Source organism: Thamnophis sirtalis, unplaced genomic scaffold (assembly GCF_051295495.1).
Source record: "Thamnophis sirtalis isolate CommonGarterSnake01/CBP01778 unplaced genomic scaffold, rThaSir2_p1.2 scaffold_2, whole genome shotgun sequence".
Taxonomy (NCBI): Eukaryota; Metazoa; Chordata; class Lepidosauria; order Squamata; family Natricidae; genus Thamnophis; species Thamnophis sirtalis.
The window spans coordinates 139,493,668-139,512,360 of NW_028261382.1; the positions used below are offsets into that span (position 1 = coordinate 139,493,668).

The window sequence follows — 18,693 nt, forward strand, 5'->3', positions numbered from 1 at the left end:
CTCCCTCCGAGCCCAGCCAGGTTTCAGTAATACATGCCAGGTCTGCCCTCTCGTCTAAAATTAAGTCCCGGACGAGGGGAGCCTTGTAAACTACAGACCTGGCATTTAGCGACAACAGCCTGAGACCAGGGTCCTGATTACTCGTGCCATCTGGCCTCGGAGTGGGACTCATAGGGCCGGAAGGAGGGATCTCTGTAACGTAGCAAACCCTCCTTCCCCGGTAATGGCCAGCCCTAAAGTCCCCGCCATATCTGCCCCTCCCTGTTACGACCATAATGCCCCGCCATATCTGCCCCTCCATGTTACGACCGTATTAGAATAACAGTTGGTGTTATCCAGTCATCCTCCAGTTCATCAGGATTTCTCAAATGTAATTCATAAGAGTTTGGGGGGGGGGGAAATCACGCAATACTTTTGGTACCTTAGTATGTAATTTAATCTGGTGTTGGAGATTTAAACACATTGAAGAAATAAATGTTTTCACCCCATCTCAGTCTTGCCCTGACATTTTGTTTTTATAAAGTGCCTGATGGAACGCATGCACTACACATACACACATATTAGCTACATATGCACATATCTTATCCACAAGATTGTTGATGTTATATCACTATTTATGTTTGGCATGTGCATCAAAGCATTGCCGAAGAGCATGCAATATGCTTCCTGGGATTTTTTGGTGTTTGTCCCGTAAATCTTCTATTGCCCTTTGAGTCTGTTGGAGCAGTGGAGTGGCATGGAACAGTGGAGTGGGATGGAATGGGAGAAAAAAAAAGGAAAAATAGATTTAATTTAGATTTATGGTTCAGGAACTATTGCGAGAACATCCTGGAACTAAATATACAATATATGGAGTCTAACAGAACACACCACATATTTAAGCACATATATAAAATTCTAACTTGCTCTTCATCAGAGTCTTTAATGTACATTTGAAAACCAATGTTATCTTTGATTTCATCTTACGGCAAGATTTTTTCTCTCTTCCTGCTCATGTTATACCATTCATATTCAGATAAATCACATTGTCTTATAAATCTCTAAAAATATGGTGTACAAATGTCTGTCTCTTTTTTGTATGCTGTAACCAAGAGTAAGTTCATGTGGGCCAGAATAAGACCCTGGTAAACAGAATTGAACATTTGCAGAAATGTCTATAAAAAAATATTCCTCCTTTGCATGTAAAAACAGAAAACCTTCATCCCTTTCTCCTTCTTAGAAATGCCCTTGCAGAAGAGTTGGAATTATGCCGTATGGCTGGAGATGGTGTTCAAGCCTTCTTCTACATCCTCTTGTTCTGACCTAGGCCAGACTGGCTGCTGCACCCAGTTGTATAATTAAAAAGCAGAATGCATGCTGATGCCTCTTATTTAATTTGTTCCTAACAGTAGTTTGCTGAATAAACCATAATTGGATAAATTGAAAATATAAACTTATTGGGTAAGAAGAGGTTGAACCCTCCATGATGAAGCTTTAGTGTGATATACAGTATATTTGATGGATATTTTCATTTATACATGCTGTTAATCATATTGTGTAGTTTGAATAAGCGCTGTTTAAACAGTAAGGGATGAATGGATGATAATGTTACATTGACATTTATGTACCAAACACAAATATTTCTGCATATATACTTAGTCTATTTCAATAACTGTTTGCAAATAGTTATTATAGAATTTATAATTTCATAAAGAAGGAAGTTTTAATTTGAATGGATATATTCTCTTTAGAATAGAAATACGCTTACCTGTTCAGCTAATTTTTCAGGAGTTATATCTCGATCATATGGAATTGGTTTTCCAATATGGGTTATAAGTTTAACTGGAAACATTCCATACAATGGAAAGGTGAACCATCGGTTTCTCTCATAAAACCATCTCATTGGTCCTGGGTACAAATTTTAGAAAATATGATATGTATATTAGTAGATTGCCAAGAGTTTCATATTTGACTTTGTTGGGAGCCTATATTTAAATGCAATAATTAATGCCAGCAATGAAATCAACTAATGGAAAGCTTTTGCAGTGTATAGAAACAAGAAAATAAGCCATCATGTTTGGAACCTTACAGTTTGCAAAATACAATTTAGATTAAAAAGTTATGAAAAAATTAGAGTTAGGAGAATCCTGACACATAAATAGACACACAAATATAAGTAGACAGATAAACAGACAAGACAGGCAGTCTTTCCAGGATAATTACCCATTAATTTACAGAATATGGATAACTTTGCTGAATATCCATAACTTCTGAGTCATCTGTATGTTTTGTAATCCCATGACATCACGTCAGTTATGGGAAATGTATTAAATCAGTTTTTACACCAAAGCCCTGGAGTTCTGGAGTATGTACATATGTATGTATATGTATAGAGTATATGTGTTTGTATATCTGTATATTTGTAAATCTATATCTAGAGATAGATAGATAGATAGATAGATAGATAGATAGATAGATAGATAGATAGATAGATAGAAAATAGATAGATAGACAGAAAGACAGATAGACAGACAGACAGAAAGACATACATACATACATACATGCAGACAGACAGACAGACAGACAGACAGATATCTGAAGAGAGAGCATATATAGTCTTTTCACATTCTAGGCGAATACTAATATGAACCACCTCTTAAAACAGTTTTCCTAATAATAAAATAAAAATAATCCCAAATTAATCTACCCCAAATATATTTTTTAGTTTACTTAGAACCCAGATTTAACTATTCTTGATTCAAATTAAATATGGTAAGCAAAGATGCAGATGTACAAATTTATAGTCTTAAATAAATAACATTTTCAAGAATACGTAAAGTTTTACTTACTTATGTTTGCATATGCCATATATCCTTCTCTAATATTTTGTGTAAACAAAGGAATAATTGGCTAGAAGAAATAAAAGAAACAAATAATGAGCTTCTTTTATAATATGTGAAAGGAATAAAATGTATTGGTTGGACATAAAATACATCAATTAAAAAGTTATTTTAACTAATATGAACAATATAGTGTATAAGATCATTGTATTTTTATGACATCCCTTTTCAGCAGGGCATTGTTGAACTAAATGTAGTTTGGTTTGTCATTGTACTAAATGTAGTTCAGGTACTGACATGTTGAACGTTTTTTCTTAATGCTGATATTTCATGCTCATGCATCCAAAAGATCCTGATTTTTAAACTAATATTAAACTTCAGTTTTATTTTTCACATAACCAACTAATATGCAAAGGGAAGACAAAGGCAAGAGTTGAATGAAAATATTATGATTCTTTTTTTATTGAGCGTTTATTACATTGTCCTATAACTTTGTCCATCTTTCTTACAGATAAATTTACTCCTTCAGATCAGTTATTTGCATCTAGCATATTCAGGCAAATGCTGACACAGGCACCACGGGTGAGTCTTTCGCTGTTTTCAGGACAGTCCAGTGGGCCAGGCCTAAGCAGGCTGGTTACAACCCCCAGGCCTTGAGTTTGACCACACTGATGTAGACCTTTGGGGAAGGGTAGAAACCTTCCAATTCAGAGGCAGAAATGTTCCAATGAGGTGAAAATGAATTAAAATTTCCATTTATTTTTTTTTTGCATTGCAGGTGCATTATGGCTGAAAAGGTGTAAGCTCTGGACAGCCAAAACTCTGTCTGGAATCGAGATCTGGAGTTTGCCCAAATGTACGCCATAAAGCACACTAAGCCTTTAAGGTCTTCAAGGTCCTCTTCTTTTTAATCCTTTGGGAGTTTTACTGTTTATTGTTTCTTTAAGATTGAAAATCATTCAGCACTTCAAGTTTACCATTTGCTGAATTAGTTAATCTTTAATACATTTAAAAAGAAAAACATATTTTTTCCAGCTTGGTGAGATCTTTATTTGTTTGCATCCCTCCCCAAATATACAACAAAGATGTGATTTTTAGAGTCATTTTTTGAAAGTTTTTTAAAATGTTAAGACTTTGTAAAATTGATTTAAAGAAAGAAATTGAAATTAATTATACCTTCCATTGGTGAAAAAAGTGTACTATTTACATATCTATAGTGATTCTGTCATCCAGGTCATGATTGTCCAAATGTTTGAAAACATTTTGCTTCTCATCCAAGAAGTTTCTTGGATGAAAAATAAAACATCTTCAAAGAAAATCCAGAAGTCCAGTTGCCTCTTGAAAAAGTGTCATGTTTACATTTTATTCTTAAAAGAAAACTTTGAAAGTTGATTACTAGAGCACAGATGTGTACTTTAAATGAGATTTATGATCTGTGGATTGAAAATCTTTGTAATCTCAAGTTTAAAATTTGCTGAATGGGTTTATTTTCAATCAAATGAAAAGCTAAATTCAATAGTTTTCATATTCACTCTCATAGCCATTTTCTAACTAACTTCCACCATAAATTGATGAAAATAAAAAAAGTAGTTTGAATTATGTGAACTGAAAGAAATAAGATTTTTCTTTTCCTGGTCTGGCAAATCTGATCTGTGGTTGTATGCACCCTCCTGTGCATTAGCAAATAGCTTAAAAATAAATAGATAATATTTGCAAATGCATATTCCACTTAAAGGACCACTAGGAAAAAATATGAAGACAAATGGCTTACCACTTTGGCATCTATAGCTATTTGAGCAAATCCTTTACGTTTTCCCCATATTACTTTATACTGGTTATTTCCATAGTTCTGCTCTCGTAGTCCTCCTGGTGCAATTCCAAGTAAGTGCCCTTGTTTCAGAACATTTATGCACCTTTCTCTTGTAGAACAATCACAGCGATGAATGGAAATGAATTGTTTTAGTCCTGCAAAAACAGACCTAAGAAATCATCTGTTCTTGCTTGTAAAAGAAAGCAGAACACATGTATTTCCATAATAACATAACTCCAAATAAGACCTTGGAGAAGAAAAATTGGACTTCACAAGTTAGTGAATCAATTTTATTAACTCCCCCCGCCAAACCCATACGCCTAAACATAGTAATTTTTTTACCTGGTAAACTCAAGATCAAATCCTCTATCACAGAATAGCAGAATCTCCCAGTGAGTCTATACAACCTTATTACAAAACAGTGATAGTCAATTGGAAGGCTTCCATGATAAAAAACAAGAAGTGCTGGTCCTTGGGGTAAATTTTCTAGTCCAGAAATCTCATAACCTGTTATTGGGAGAACAATGAAATGGCTTCAACTTTTTTGTCACAAGAGTTTCCTATGTAAGATCACATAAAAATATGGCATATTTTTCTTATCAAGCTAAATATTTTAAATCAAATGTGCTTTTTGGAACCATCACATTGAATCGTAAAAAAAAAAAAAAGACTCTTCTGAGAAATCATTGTTATTGCTTTTGTGGTCCTGCACATCTGGCCTAGTTTCCTATAAGTTATTTAGATTCGTGTTAGTTAATGGCATCAAACCTTTTCCAGAAATATTTATGTCTTTGAAGATTTTGTCCATTTTAAAAACCACATTTTTAAAAAGACAATTTTGGTATTCTGTTGATACTTTCCAAAATCTTTACAAATATATAGAATGTATGTGTCATGGCGGCCTCCCTCAGTAACCAAGAAAGAAACCACTCAAGTCCATTTTGCATAATTAAGAGTATTTTTACTGGTCATGAGTAGATAGCAGCTGGGCGAAGCAAGATCTGAAGCAAAAGCATGCGTAATCATAGATAACAATATGTGACCCAACTCCTTCCTCTTGGTAACCCCATCCCATAGTTCAATCCATGCACCCCACAGGTGTCATGTGGGAGACATCTTCAAAACGCATCATCAGGTTGGTATGCCGGACAGTTGGCCTTGGCGCAACTCCTCTATCTGCAACTTGCACAGTAGATGGTGAGAACAGCTCCCTTTTTACAGTCACTCCTGCACTGAACACTTCCCCACCCAGATACCATGCCCCTCCCTGTTTCAATGGCAGCTGAAAGCAAGCAGCAAAACAGAGGCTGACATCCAGCCCTCCGTCAGGAAGGAAATCATCCCTGCAAAAAAGGAACAGACAAACAGACAAATAACATAAAACAGGAAAAAGAGAAGGTGGAAATGTCAAAGTCAAGTCGGGTCATGGCTTGTCGGGCTAGGTAGAGTAGAATTTACGTAAAAGTCGAGGATTTTCTGGTAATTCAACAATGAAGTCCATAGATATTTCTTTCCATGGAGCTTCAAGATGGGCCACACCTTGGAGCAGGCCTTGGGGCTTCCCTGGAGGGCGTTTTGCAGCAGCACATGTGGGGTAACTGGCCACATAGGACTCAATGTCCTTCTTCAATGAAGGCCACCAAAATTGCCTTTTAATGAGATGCAAAGTTTTCACAAATCCAAAATGGCCTGCCATACAGGAATCATGGGCCCGTTGAAGAACCAAAGTCCTAATGGTAGTAGGAACATACACTTTAGCTCCTATCCAAGGTAGTACCATCTTTTATGGTACACTCATTTGAATATTGTTTAAACCATTTATCGGACTCAAGGTCCTCCTTGAGTTTGAAGATGAGGTCCTTTGTGACCTCAAAGTTAGAGTTGCTCTGGCTTCTGGTAACCACCGGAGCAGCAAGACTCTTTGCTGGGATGACTGGGTGAACCATGCTAAGCTTCGAGCTGTTGTATTGTGGGAGTCTGGATAGAGCATCTGCCATAAAGTTCTTCCCCCCTGGGATATACTTTAAAGTGAAGTTGAACCTGTTGAAATGTTGTGCCCGCCTCATCTGTTTAGGAGACAACTTTTGAGAGGTCTTTAACGCCTCCAAATTCTTGTGATCAGTCCATACTTCAAAAGGGTGTTTAGTCCCCTCCAGGAAATGTCGCCAGGTCATCAAGGCCCACCTTATTGCAAAAGCCTCCTTTTCCCATATAGCCAATCGTCTCTCTGTCTCAGTTAGCTTCCGAGAGGTGTAAGCGCAAGTTTGCAGCTTCCCATCAGCATTCGTTTGTAGTAGTACTGCCCCCTCTGCTACATCACTAGCATTGGCCTGGACAACAAATGGTGAATCCATGTCTGGGTGTTTCAAAATTGGTTCAGCCACAAAGAGTCGCTTTAGTTTTTCAAGTGCGGCTTGACATTCCATAGTCCAATTTAATGGCTTCTAGGTTTGGCCTCCCCTTTAGATTTTAGGAGGTTCGTAATGGGGAGGGCAATGCTGGCGAATGAGGGAATAAATTGATGATAAAAATTCACAAATCCTAAAAAACTTTGCAATTGTTTGCGAGGGCGGGTGGGTGCCCATTCAGTGACAGCTTTGACCTTTGCTGGGTCCATCTCAATGGCATCATGGGAGATGCAATACCCAAGGTAGTCAGTTTTCTCTTGATGAAATTCACACTTAGACAGTTTGGCATACAGTTCCGCTGCATGGAGTTTCTTGAGCATTGAGCGGAATAATTTCACATTTTCTTCACGTGTTTCCGTGTAAATAAGGATGTCATCAAGATCGACCCTTATGTCTTTGTACAGGTGTTCATGCAAAACTTCAGTTTCCCCTTTATTTTCTACTACATTCTGATGAGGTTTCAAGATGCAAATGACTGCAGTTAAGGGTTGGCCCCAAGAATTATGTCTATGAGTGAAAATAAATTCCTTATCTCTGCCTTAAAGAATTAATGAAGAACATCCTACTTACCATGCAATATCTTTCCAAACAAGTCTGTTATCCATGCGTAAATTTTCTTTGGCATATCCCATTGTTTGCTATTGCCATCTTCTGGAAAATTACCAATTTTTTCTACTAGACTAGTGGTATAGAAGAGTGAAAATGCAAATATAAGTGGATAATATAATATTATCAATATTACTAACACTGTTATGGGATACACCATAAAGCCTGCACATTCTTCCAAAATGTAAGTTGGCCAGATGAAATTTTCCAGGGGTATAGTAAATATTTTCTGCAGTCATGTTTAAACTCAGACTACAGGAATAAAAGTCCAAAAATGTTTTCTTCCTGAAAAAAACCATACAAACATTCTTTAATATAATTACTATTTGCAATATTGAGCTTTCGGATAAGAGCAGAATATCAGAATAGCACTGAATACATTGTAATGACGCTTTCATATAGCCTAATGGAGAAGATTGGGCTGAGATGATAAAACAAATCAAATCTTAGTACAATCAATCAAACTATTGGTACTTTTAATGAAATATTACTAGTATAATTAGAGGCTGATACTAAACTTGTTTTTTTAGCCAACCAAGAAAAGAAAAGGTTTGACCAGCCAAAGGTGTCTATTCAGAAGGGAGTCCTTGATTTTTGAAACAACTTGTGGGTTTTTGTGCATACAAGACAAATCTTGAAATCCTCTGTTAAAAATCTGTCATAGAAACTCTTTCTTCCTGACTGATGTCCATTCTGTCCCTGAGCTTCTACCTCCTCCTTTATTTTTATTAGAAAGGGATCAATTGTAGACTTCTTGCAAGAAACCCACCTTCTGTTCCCTTCTGCTAGAACTTGTTTCATTATGACAGGCATCTCCAAGGCAGAATGCGATTAAAACAGGGATGGTAGTTCTGTCTGAGGATACTAATCTTCAGCAGGCAAGTTAGCTTCAATTAATAGAAACAAACATTAAAATAGGTTTGTGTCTGAGGACATTAATCTTCAGTTGGCAAGTTAGCTTCAAGAGTTTCATCACCATAAATTCCAAAATACGACTCTTGTAGTTCTACTGCAGCTAATATATCAGTGATGTTGCACAGCAAAGCAGTTTCCCAGAGCTTATAAAAACATTGTGCTACTCTAACATAGCAAGTGTTTTACTCCCATTTAATATAACTGTTTTAAAAAGAAACATTGGTTATAAATCTAAACATTCTATAGCTGCTGAGTATATTGAGTTCGAGGGAAAAAAATGATGTGCACAGATTCAACAGAACAGATGCCAAAGCAGCTGTATAAGTATGGAAAAAGGCACCCACTCCCTTAACTGTTCAGTAAGAAATGCTTCATTTAAGGATTTCCTTATACCACTATACAGTAATGCAGAACAGGGTGAAGAAATATCTTGCCTCGCAATCTATCAATCTTTCGCAATCTATTATTAAGAAAATGCTCTGATTTACTGACAGAATGAGTAATAAATTCATTATTCAGAATTATAAATATAATTTTTCTAAAAAATATTAATAATGAATAAATATTTCCTGTCTTTGTTTTCTGTGAGCTAACCTGCTCAAAGAACTTCTAGCAGAACGAGACAGATAGAAGCAATAGCATAATACTATTCCATGCACACTCTGATAGCTGGTATCACTATTAGCCTTTCTTCTTGGCTTTGTTCATAGATGAAATAATATAGCAGTAATATTTCAGATTCTACAGATATTTGAAAAGCTATCTCAGAATGGCCACAAAGTCTTGTAATAATATTCAGCTTTTTGCAAAAGCTGAATATTATTGATTCAGCTTTTGCAATGAATGATTCTAAGACTCTTCATCCAACCCCCCAAGTCATTTAGAACAGGTGATAAAAATAGTTAATTCAACTGAATTTCCTTCAGAATGAAACAGTAATTTATACATTAACAACCTCTCACTATCCAACTTTTCTGCAATAGAAATATCCTACTGAGCTCAATGTCAAAACATTAAAAGAAAAGTTGTAAATTTATGAACAATCAGAGCATTATTGATTAAAAACAGAAGGGACCCACCGGTATTGAAAAAAAGAGATGAATTTCACCTGCATACACAATCATTACCTCCTTCAAACAGCTTGCTTGGAAGATCAATTTTACGCTGATGAAATATGGTTTTTAAATGAATAAATTCTCCTCCCTCGGAGGGTGGAGTGAGAACAAACTCAATTCATCTACCTAGAATTAACCATTCTTTTAGCCAATGCCAACATTTATTTTTAAGTGAAGAACAAGTAGCTTATGAAATGAGAATTAAGTCTGCTCTAACTGTTCTCATGGTGCCTTGTGCTTAATCAACCTTAGATGACTCCTGGTTTGGTATTCTGCTGAGTTGACATTCCACTTGGTTCAGCAGAGGCAGATTTATCTGAGTCTGAGTCCTGGACCAAGAGACCCTTTGGGAGCTGTGATCTGATGTAATCTCATGCAGGAAGGCATTTTGTGGGAATATCAGTTTTTGATATTACACAAAGGAATATCATTTAATTGGATGATTATTTCTGTTGTGACATCTATCCTTTGGAATGTCTTCCTGAAGGCTGCAACAAACTTATATAAAGTTATAAATCATGTAACAATGGTATACCTGTTTCTTTCAATCATATTGTAAAATGTGATTGGTTGCTGTTTCCTCAATCAGCCATAAGCGGGAACCAGAATGACTGTTAGCTTTCTGTTTGTTAGATCCTGGGCTGATCTGGTCTGAGTGTTTTGGAAGCTGGCTATTAAAAAGTGCCGTGAGCTATGGTAAGTTTTGCAACTGCTAGCAAACTTTGAGTACTGAACTGATTATATGATACTGGACTATATTATTTGGATTCTCCCTTAACTGAAAGACATTGATGACTGACTGTCTTAACCGTGTATGACCCAGACTGTTTGATGGACTCTGATACTTCTATTTCCATGAAAGTAAAAGCCTGTTTAAACTGCAGTATCTCTGTATGCTGGTTTGTGTGTTCTCCAACACAACTCTCACAACGCTTCTCTGAACGTACTCGCTCTCCCAATGAGGAGCTTACCTAACAGCATTCTTCTTTTGAAAGTGTAGGCACCATTCTCCCTCTACAAATGAATTATTCTATTGATGATTTAAGAGCTGTATTAAAAATAATTAACTTTAATTTTTAATATATGTGCTGTAAATATGCAACTGGAACAGTGGTAGGCTTGGCTTGGTGGTCATATGACTGGGTGGGTGTGGCTGGGTGGGCATGTGACTGGATGAGCATGGCCAACTTTGCATCACTCATGTGAAGGGGTGCTTCGCCCAGCCCCTCCCCTCCCAGCCACTCCTTGCCACCCCTGGCCTCAATCTATCTATAGTTCTGTAAAAATATTGTTCACCTTTTTTCAACTTTATAATCTGAATCTACATACTATAGATGTATTTTCATGGACCAGTGAAAGGAGAAAATGGCTCAGATGCTTTGCCCAAGAGTGTGATAAGTAGGTCAAAAAACAGTCTTTTGAGGGTCTGCCACAAAGAAGTGGGAAAATATATTTTCCAAAGAAGCAGAAGGCAAAACAAGTAGCAAAAGATGGAAACTGAACAAAGAAAAAAGCAACCTAAAACTAAGGGGAAACTTCCTGACAGTAAGAACAATTAACCAGTGGAACTACTTGTCTCCAGACATTCTGGGTGCCTGACAGTGGTGGGTTCCGGATCCCGTTACAACTGGTATGGTGCAACGGGGCTGGGCATCCACCATATGCACATGTGCAGTGTGCACATGCATACTTACTGCCCACGACGCTGCAGCTGCTTGGTGGAACATTGTCCAGGCACCATACACTCCATACGCGTAAGCCCTGATTGGCTCAAATACAGATAAGGAGGGCGGTGGGCACTCTGGAGCACCATACTGGAACGTATACCACCACTGGTGCCTGATCACAGGAAGTTTTAAAGAAAAGACTGGACAGCCATTTGTCTGAAATGGTATAGAGTCTCCCCCAAAGTTCCTTTTAAGTGTTATTCTGTTATTCTGACACCTTTCCCAAGCCAAGAGATTTTGGCATCCTCAGTTTTCCTGCCTGAGTAGGGGGTTGGACTGGAAGACCTTCAAAGTCGCTTTCAGCTCTGTTATTCCATTGTTCCTGGGCTAAATAGCTAAGACCCCCATTGAGGCCCTATATCTTTTGTTCCCTCTGGCTTAAAGCTAAAGAGCTGTTTCTATCTAGACATTCATTTTAATAAGTTTTTTAGAAACCTGCAGTTGAAAGTTCTTCATCTCTCCTTACCCTGAAGACCCAATTTCATTTGGAAGTTAATACTAAAATGATTGCCCCTTTAGCATTTCTCTTGACAATTCTCCAAAATGTGATCCCAAGAAGCAACATCTCTCTCCCTCTCCCTCCCTTCCTCTCTGCTTTAGGCTTAGAAAGTCTGCCAGTGCTGCTCCTCATTTGACAATGCTTAAGGAGAATTAGGGGCTAGAGACAGTTGACATTCTCATCTCTGCTACAGCTGTCTTCTTCTCAGCCTTTCAGCACAAATGAGAGATGCGGCTCTACTGCGCAGGGTAGGGAAAGCTTTTCAATTTGTACAAACCATCTGCTGCTGGAGGATATGCACTTATGGGTGGTGGGGTTGGGTCCATCCAGGGCACGGAAGTTCTGTCGCTAGCCCAGCAGCCCGGCTCGAGCCAAGGGGTTATCAAACAATTTTTAATTTTCCCTACAGGGGGTTTACCAAAATGGGGAGCATGCCTCTGCCTGCTTAACTAGGGGGAGACTCTCTACCCCACAAAAACCAATGGCTTGAAAGCAGCTCCTCTGCCACACCCACATTTCCGCCTTAACCGGTCCGAGCCAGCTGAATACCACCTCTGAACTGGAATATGTAACTGATTCTTGTTTGCAAAGTTAGAGTTGTGGATTTTTATTTGTGTTTATTTACTATATAGAAAAAGATATGGATTTTTTGATTTTGTATTCAGGTAAAATCTCTTTAATGATGACCAATCTTTTTGAGGGATTTGGTACATTTAATAAAGTCATGCTCCTTAAAATTAGAAAAAAAATTCTTGAACTTCTCTTGCTTGAAAAAGTAGATTCAGTGTTATTCAGCGTTTTTAATATAATAGAAATGTGCAAATTACACAAGATTAATTCAAAATTCATATGTAAGGTTCTATTAAGATATTACTCAAATTTTAAATTGATTCAGAATTTGATTTGATCCCAGATTCAATCATAGGGCATAATGACAAAACATTAGTACTCCCATAGTTGCTTCATATTTACTGATTAATTAGGGAGGAAAACAAGAAACATTAAAACTCCTGCAGCTATTTCATATTTAATTATTAATTAGGAGAAAGAAAGAGCTTAGCAGAATGGAGTGAAAATGGCATCTGCTGTCCACCTACTGTCTGCTTGAGGGCTGTAGAGAAACAGACAGAAGCTGTGATTTGTCCCACAAGCCATAGTTTGCTGCTTTAGGCATTAAAACCAGAACAACAACAACAACAACAACAACAACAACAACAACAACAACAAAATACAGGTTGCCAAGCACCAAAGTTTTGTTCATGTCACCATCGAAGTGATGCAGTGACTGTAACTTCAGGAACTGAGCTAAGTTGCATTTGCTCAGGGCCATTGGAACTTCAAACTGCTGCTAAATAACTGGTCTAAATTTGAGGACTACTTGCATAAACAATAAAAATCACATTAATGAGTGTTGTTAATTTGATTAACATTACAGTTAATCACATATGCTAAATCAGAGACCATTGAAGAACACCTGTAGCTTCAGCATGTGCAAAATGCAGTGGTACAACATTCAGGTGCCCTCCTCTTTTAGTACATATTACACCTCTGCTCTGTGAGCTGCATTAGTTACCATTTTGCTTTCAGGTTCAATTGAGGATGATGATGATGATAATCTATAACAGGGGTGTCAAATTGGATTTATCTGAGGGCCAGGTCAGCATTCTAGTTCTCTGTGGGATGGCTGGGGGACTGGGAGGGGAGAGATGGGATGGATGCCTTCTGCAGCACTCTGCTGGTCAAAATGGGGTGTGAGCGGGGGGGTGGGGCTTGTGCAATCCCCATGCCATTTTGACCAGCAGAGTGCTGCAGGAGGCTCTCCAGGCTGAAAATGGGGCATGGGGGTCTGTGCACCTTTCCCCCATATCCCTTTTTGGTTCCCAGAACCACCACAGTCTGCTCCTTTACTATTTCCAGGCTGGCCCTGCAGGCCAGATTTTTTTTTTAATATATATTTTTTTAATATATATTTATTATGTTTTCATTCTATACAATCACATATTCACTGTGCTTGATCGGGGCATATAACATTGAATAATAAACACGGCGCTCACTTATATAGAAAATGCCCTCTACAATACAAACCCAGTATACCACCTTGGCCTGCCATACACCCTCTTTCAACCCCCTCCAACTTTCATTCTTCCTTCTCACACACCCCTCTACGCCTACTTCCCCTCCCCTTCTTTCTAACCCTATCACTCCCTCTCCGTTCCCTCCCTCCCTTCTCCTCCTCCTCTCTCTCACCCTCTCCATCCTCCTTCTTCTTTCACTCGACTCTTTCCTTCGGTATCTATTACCTTCCAGTATATTCGGTTTGTTCTATTTTCGCACTAACATTGAAAAGCCACAGTATACAAATACAATCATGGAATTTAACACATATTGTATTTCCCCCCTCCCCCTAAATCCCCTCCTCCCTTCCCTCCCCCCGACTTCCCAAAGACCATACGTGGTATAATTTTTGAACAATCACAGTCTGAAATATCTCTACATTGAACTCAGCTTCTTACTGTTACCCAAATTTTAAACAATTTAAATTATTACTGATACTAAGCATAAGCTATCTGGAGTTTTTTAGTCCCATATTTACTTTTTATGTAATCAATCCACTTTTTCCAGTCTCTTTTGTATCTCTCGTTTGAATGTTCTTTGAGATATGCTGAGATTTTGGCCATTTCGGCTAAGTTCATAACTTTCAAAGTCCATTCTTGAATTGTAGGTAAATCTTTCTTCTTCCAATACTGCGCCACCAAGAGTCTTGCTGCCGTTATTAAATACAGGATCAAATTAGTCTCTGCTACTGTAAAATCAATACATATACCCAATAAAAACAACTGGGGGGTAAATTTTATCCTTCTTTTAAAGATGTTTTGCAGGATCCACCATATTTTTATCCAAAATGCCTTAACATTACGACATGTCCACCATATATGAAAATATGTAGCATCACAAGAACCACATCTCCAACATTTAGGTTGAACATTTGGATACATAGAGGCAAGCTTTTTAGGATCTAGGTGCCATCTATAAAACATCTTATAAAAATTTTCTCTCAAGTTTTGTGCTTGTGTAAATTTCACATTTCTTACCCAGATTCTTTCCCATGTTTCAAGCATTATTGGTTCCTCGACATTCTGAGCCCATTTTATCATACAATCCTTAATCAGTTCCGTTTCAGAATCCATCTGTACTAATACATTATATATCCTCTTTATATGCATTGAGCTTTGATCTCTTATTTGTTTAAACAAATTATCCTCAACTTTTACAAAGCCAGTTTTTTGATCTGTTTTCCACCTAGCTTGTAGTTGACCATACTGAAACCACGTTTGAACTACCTTCTCTTCTTTAAGTACCTCTAAAGATTTTAGTTCCATCACCCCTCTTTCTGAGATAAGAAGTTGTCTATAGGTGGTTCTATCGTGTTTTTGTTCTACATTCATATTTTCAATTGCATGTCTAGGAATTGCCCACATGGGCACTTTATCATTTAGTTTATGTTGATATTTTTTCCAAACCCGCAATAAAGCATTTCTTAAGATGTGATTTTTAAATTTCTTATCCGTTTTTTTGTTAAATAACAGGTAAGCATGCCAACCATATAACAAATCATATCCCTCGATATTCAAAATTCTGTCATTAGTTAGATGAATCCAATCACTAATTGCAGATAATGCCACTGCGTCATAGTATAATTTTAAGTTAGGTAATTTCAATCCTCCTCTTTCACGTGCATCTTGCATTATTTTCATCTTTACCCTCGGCTTCTTTCCTGCCCACACAAATTTGTTGATACCCTTCTGCCATTCTAAAAGATTCGCATCTCTTTTAAGTATTGGTAACATTTGAAAAAGAAATAAAAATTTTGGTAAAATGTTCATTTTTACTGCCGCTATTCTACCCAGCAAGGACAAATGCAGTTTTTCCCACCTTTTCAACTCCAACTGTGTACTATGCCAAAGTGATTCATAATTATACTTGTATAATTTCCCATTTGAGATTGAAATATTAACTCCAAGATATTTAACTTTTTTAACTACCTCACATCTTAGCGTCGCCCCCAGTTCTTCCTTCTGTTTGATAGTCATATTTATAGCTATTATTTTGGTTTTTCCTAGATTTATTTTAAATCCCGAGACTTGACCATATTGATTGATCGTATTCAATAATACCCTACTAGTTTCCTGCGGTTGTTCCAATATTATAACCAGATCATCCGCAAATGCGCGAACTCTATATTCTTGCTGTCTAATTTTGATCCCTTTTAGACCGCCCAGGCCCCGTATCTTATTCAACAGTATTTCCAAAGTTATAATAAACAATAATGGGGACAGAGGACAGCCCTGTCTTGTACCTTTTTCAATTTGAAAGGAGTCTGTCAGACTTCCATTGACAATGATCTGGGCTGTTTGCTGCTGATATATTGCACCAATTGACCGTAAAAAGCCGTCTCCTATCTGCATTTTTTGCAATGTCTTCAGCAGGAATTGCCAATTAACTCGATCAAAGGCTTTCTCCGCATCCAAAAATATGAATGCGGCCGGGATTTGATTGTTCTTTCCCAGGTATTCTAAAGCGTTGATAATTAATCTAACGTTGTCCTTCATCTGTCTGCCCTGTATAAAACCAGTTTGATCGGTATGTATCTGTTGCTGAGTTACCCCCATTAGCCTATTTGCTAATATTTTAGTAAAAATTTTATAATCTACATTGAGTAATGAAATAGGTCTGTAATTTTTTGGTTGGGTAAGGTATTGATCTTCTTTGGGTATCAATGATATGAACGCAGTCTTCCACGAGGGAGGCACTTTCCCTTCCGATTGAATTTTATTGAATAGTTCTCTGAGGGGTTCTACCATTTCTAACTGTAGGTATTTATAATAAACAGCTGTTAAACCATCTGTACCTGGTGCTTTCCCTAACTTTAATTGTTTAATTGCCTGCAAAATTTCCCCAGAGGTTATAGGTTGGTTCAGCTTATGCCTATGTTCTTCTCTGACTAGGGGGATTTTCTCTTTATCTAGGTATTTGTCTATATCTCCGTCCTTAATTTTATCCCCTTTATACAACTCTGTAAAAAATTCCCGAAATACCTTTTGAATCTCTTCCTGTTGAAATACTTCCTTCCCTCTGTAACACAATTTGGATACATTTCGAGCTTTCCTTTTTTTTCTAATCTGATAAGCCAACCACCTACCGGGTTTATTTGCATTGCAGAAAGTATTATGTTTAGCATATAATAAACTAGTAGTTACCTGGTCAGAGATCAGCATGTCAAACTGAGATTTTAATATAGCAATTGTTTCCCTAATCTTTGTATCTCCTGGATTCAATGTTAATTCTGACTCTGCAGGCCAGATTTAAGCACCCTGTGGGCTGGATTTGGCCCGCGGGCCTTGAGTTTGACACTCCTGATCTATAAGGCTTTTTATGGCATGGGTCTGAATTATTTGAGGAGCTAGAGCTCTTTGGCTACACCTAAACATCCCATCAGGTCCCTTCAGGTCTGAAAGAAAGAGCCTATTATGGGGCCTGTATATTATGGGGGGTCATCTGATGGGAATGTTTTCTGTCATATGTGCCCATTGAACCATCATCCCCTAACATCCCCAGGAGTTAGATTGGTCCAACCCTGTTTGCCTTTTGAAAGGCTTTAACACAGGGGTTCCTAAAAGTTTTTCCATCACATGTCCCTTTAGTGTAATTTTTTTTAACAGTAACAGAGTTGGAAGGGACTTTGGAAGTCATCTAGTCCAACAGTTCTAGTTCACGCAGGATACCTGTACTAGGGATTTGAACCGCTGAACTGCTGACCTTTCTGATCGACAAGCTCAGTGTCTTAGCCACTGAACTACCTTGTCATTCTAATGTACACATCTCCCGCAAAATTCCAAATACCCAAATGCACACACATGAACAATGCAAACAATAGGACAAACTCTTGAAAAACAGGCATATATTGTGACCATATTGCTAAAGAGTTCTTTAACCTTCCCCTGGATTCTATCTGCACCTCCACACCAGGGATGGTATTCAGCAGGTTCTGACCAGATCTGGAGAACTGGTAGTGGAAATTTTGAGTAGTTTGGAGAACAGGTAAATACCACCAGTGACTGGCCCCTTATCTATTCTCTGCCTCTTGAGTCCCAGCTGATCAGGAGGAAATGAGAATTTTGCAGTAACCTTCTTCTGGAGTGGGGTAGAAATGGACATTTTATAGTATCCTTCCTCTGCCACGCCCACCAAGCCATGCCATGCCCACCAAGCCACGGCCACAGAACCAGTAGTAAAAAAATTTGAATCCCACCACTGCTCCATACCTCACAGTTTGGGACACCCAGGTCTAAGACATGGTTGTATCAACAGATCTCAGGATCTAGTTAAGGTTTGGAGCCTGTTCAATCATTGTTGATTTACCTGTTAACTACTTTGTTTTTACATGTAGCAGATAAATGGCAGGCCAAGTTAGCTATAAATTGATGTAGAAGCCTATAAACTATGGGCCTTCTTTGGAAGGGGGAGTAACTAACTAATACATATTTTTAATGTTTTGTCTATTTAACTTTTTTGCGCTTGGACATTTTTTGGGAATTTGTATTTAAACTTTCTGAATAAAATAACAAATCTATTTTAAAAAAGGAAACAATAAATTGAGAACCAACTACAATGCTTCCTGTACACTGAAACCAAAGTATAAAGAATTGCTTAATAAAACTAATATCTATAGAGTGATTGTTCAAGCTATGTGATCTTTATGTTGTAACTCAGTGGTTGCCCCAGATTCATGCTGC

The 18,693-nt window shown here is 37.7% G+C and overlaps 1 protein-coding gene across 1 annotated transcript; it reads right to left on the reverse strand.

The window, feature by feature from the left end:
• Positions 1–379: 379 nt before the first annotated feature.
• On the reverse strand, positions 380–7,803 carry LOC148049204 (DGAT1/2-independent enzyme synthesizing storage lipids-like). The gene is made up of 6 exons (XM_087703861.1): positions 7,608–7,803; positions 4,972–5,136; positions 4,591–4,784; positions 2,829–2,889; positions 1,748–1,887; positions 380–715 (listed from the first exon to the last, which is right to left on the reverse strand). The coding sequence occupies exons 1-6, from the start codon at positions 7,801–7,803 to the stop codon at positions 611–613; spliced, it is 861 nt and encodes a 286-aa protein (XP_087559987.1). The 3' UTR covers positions 380–610.
• Between the last annotated feature and the right edge of the window lie 10,890 nt (positions 7,804–18,693).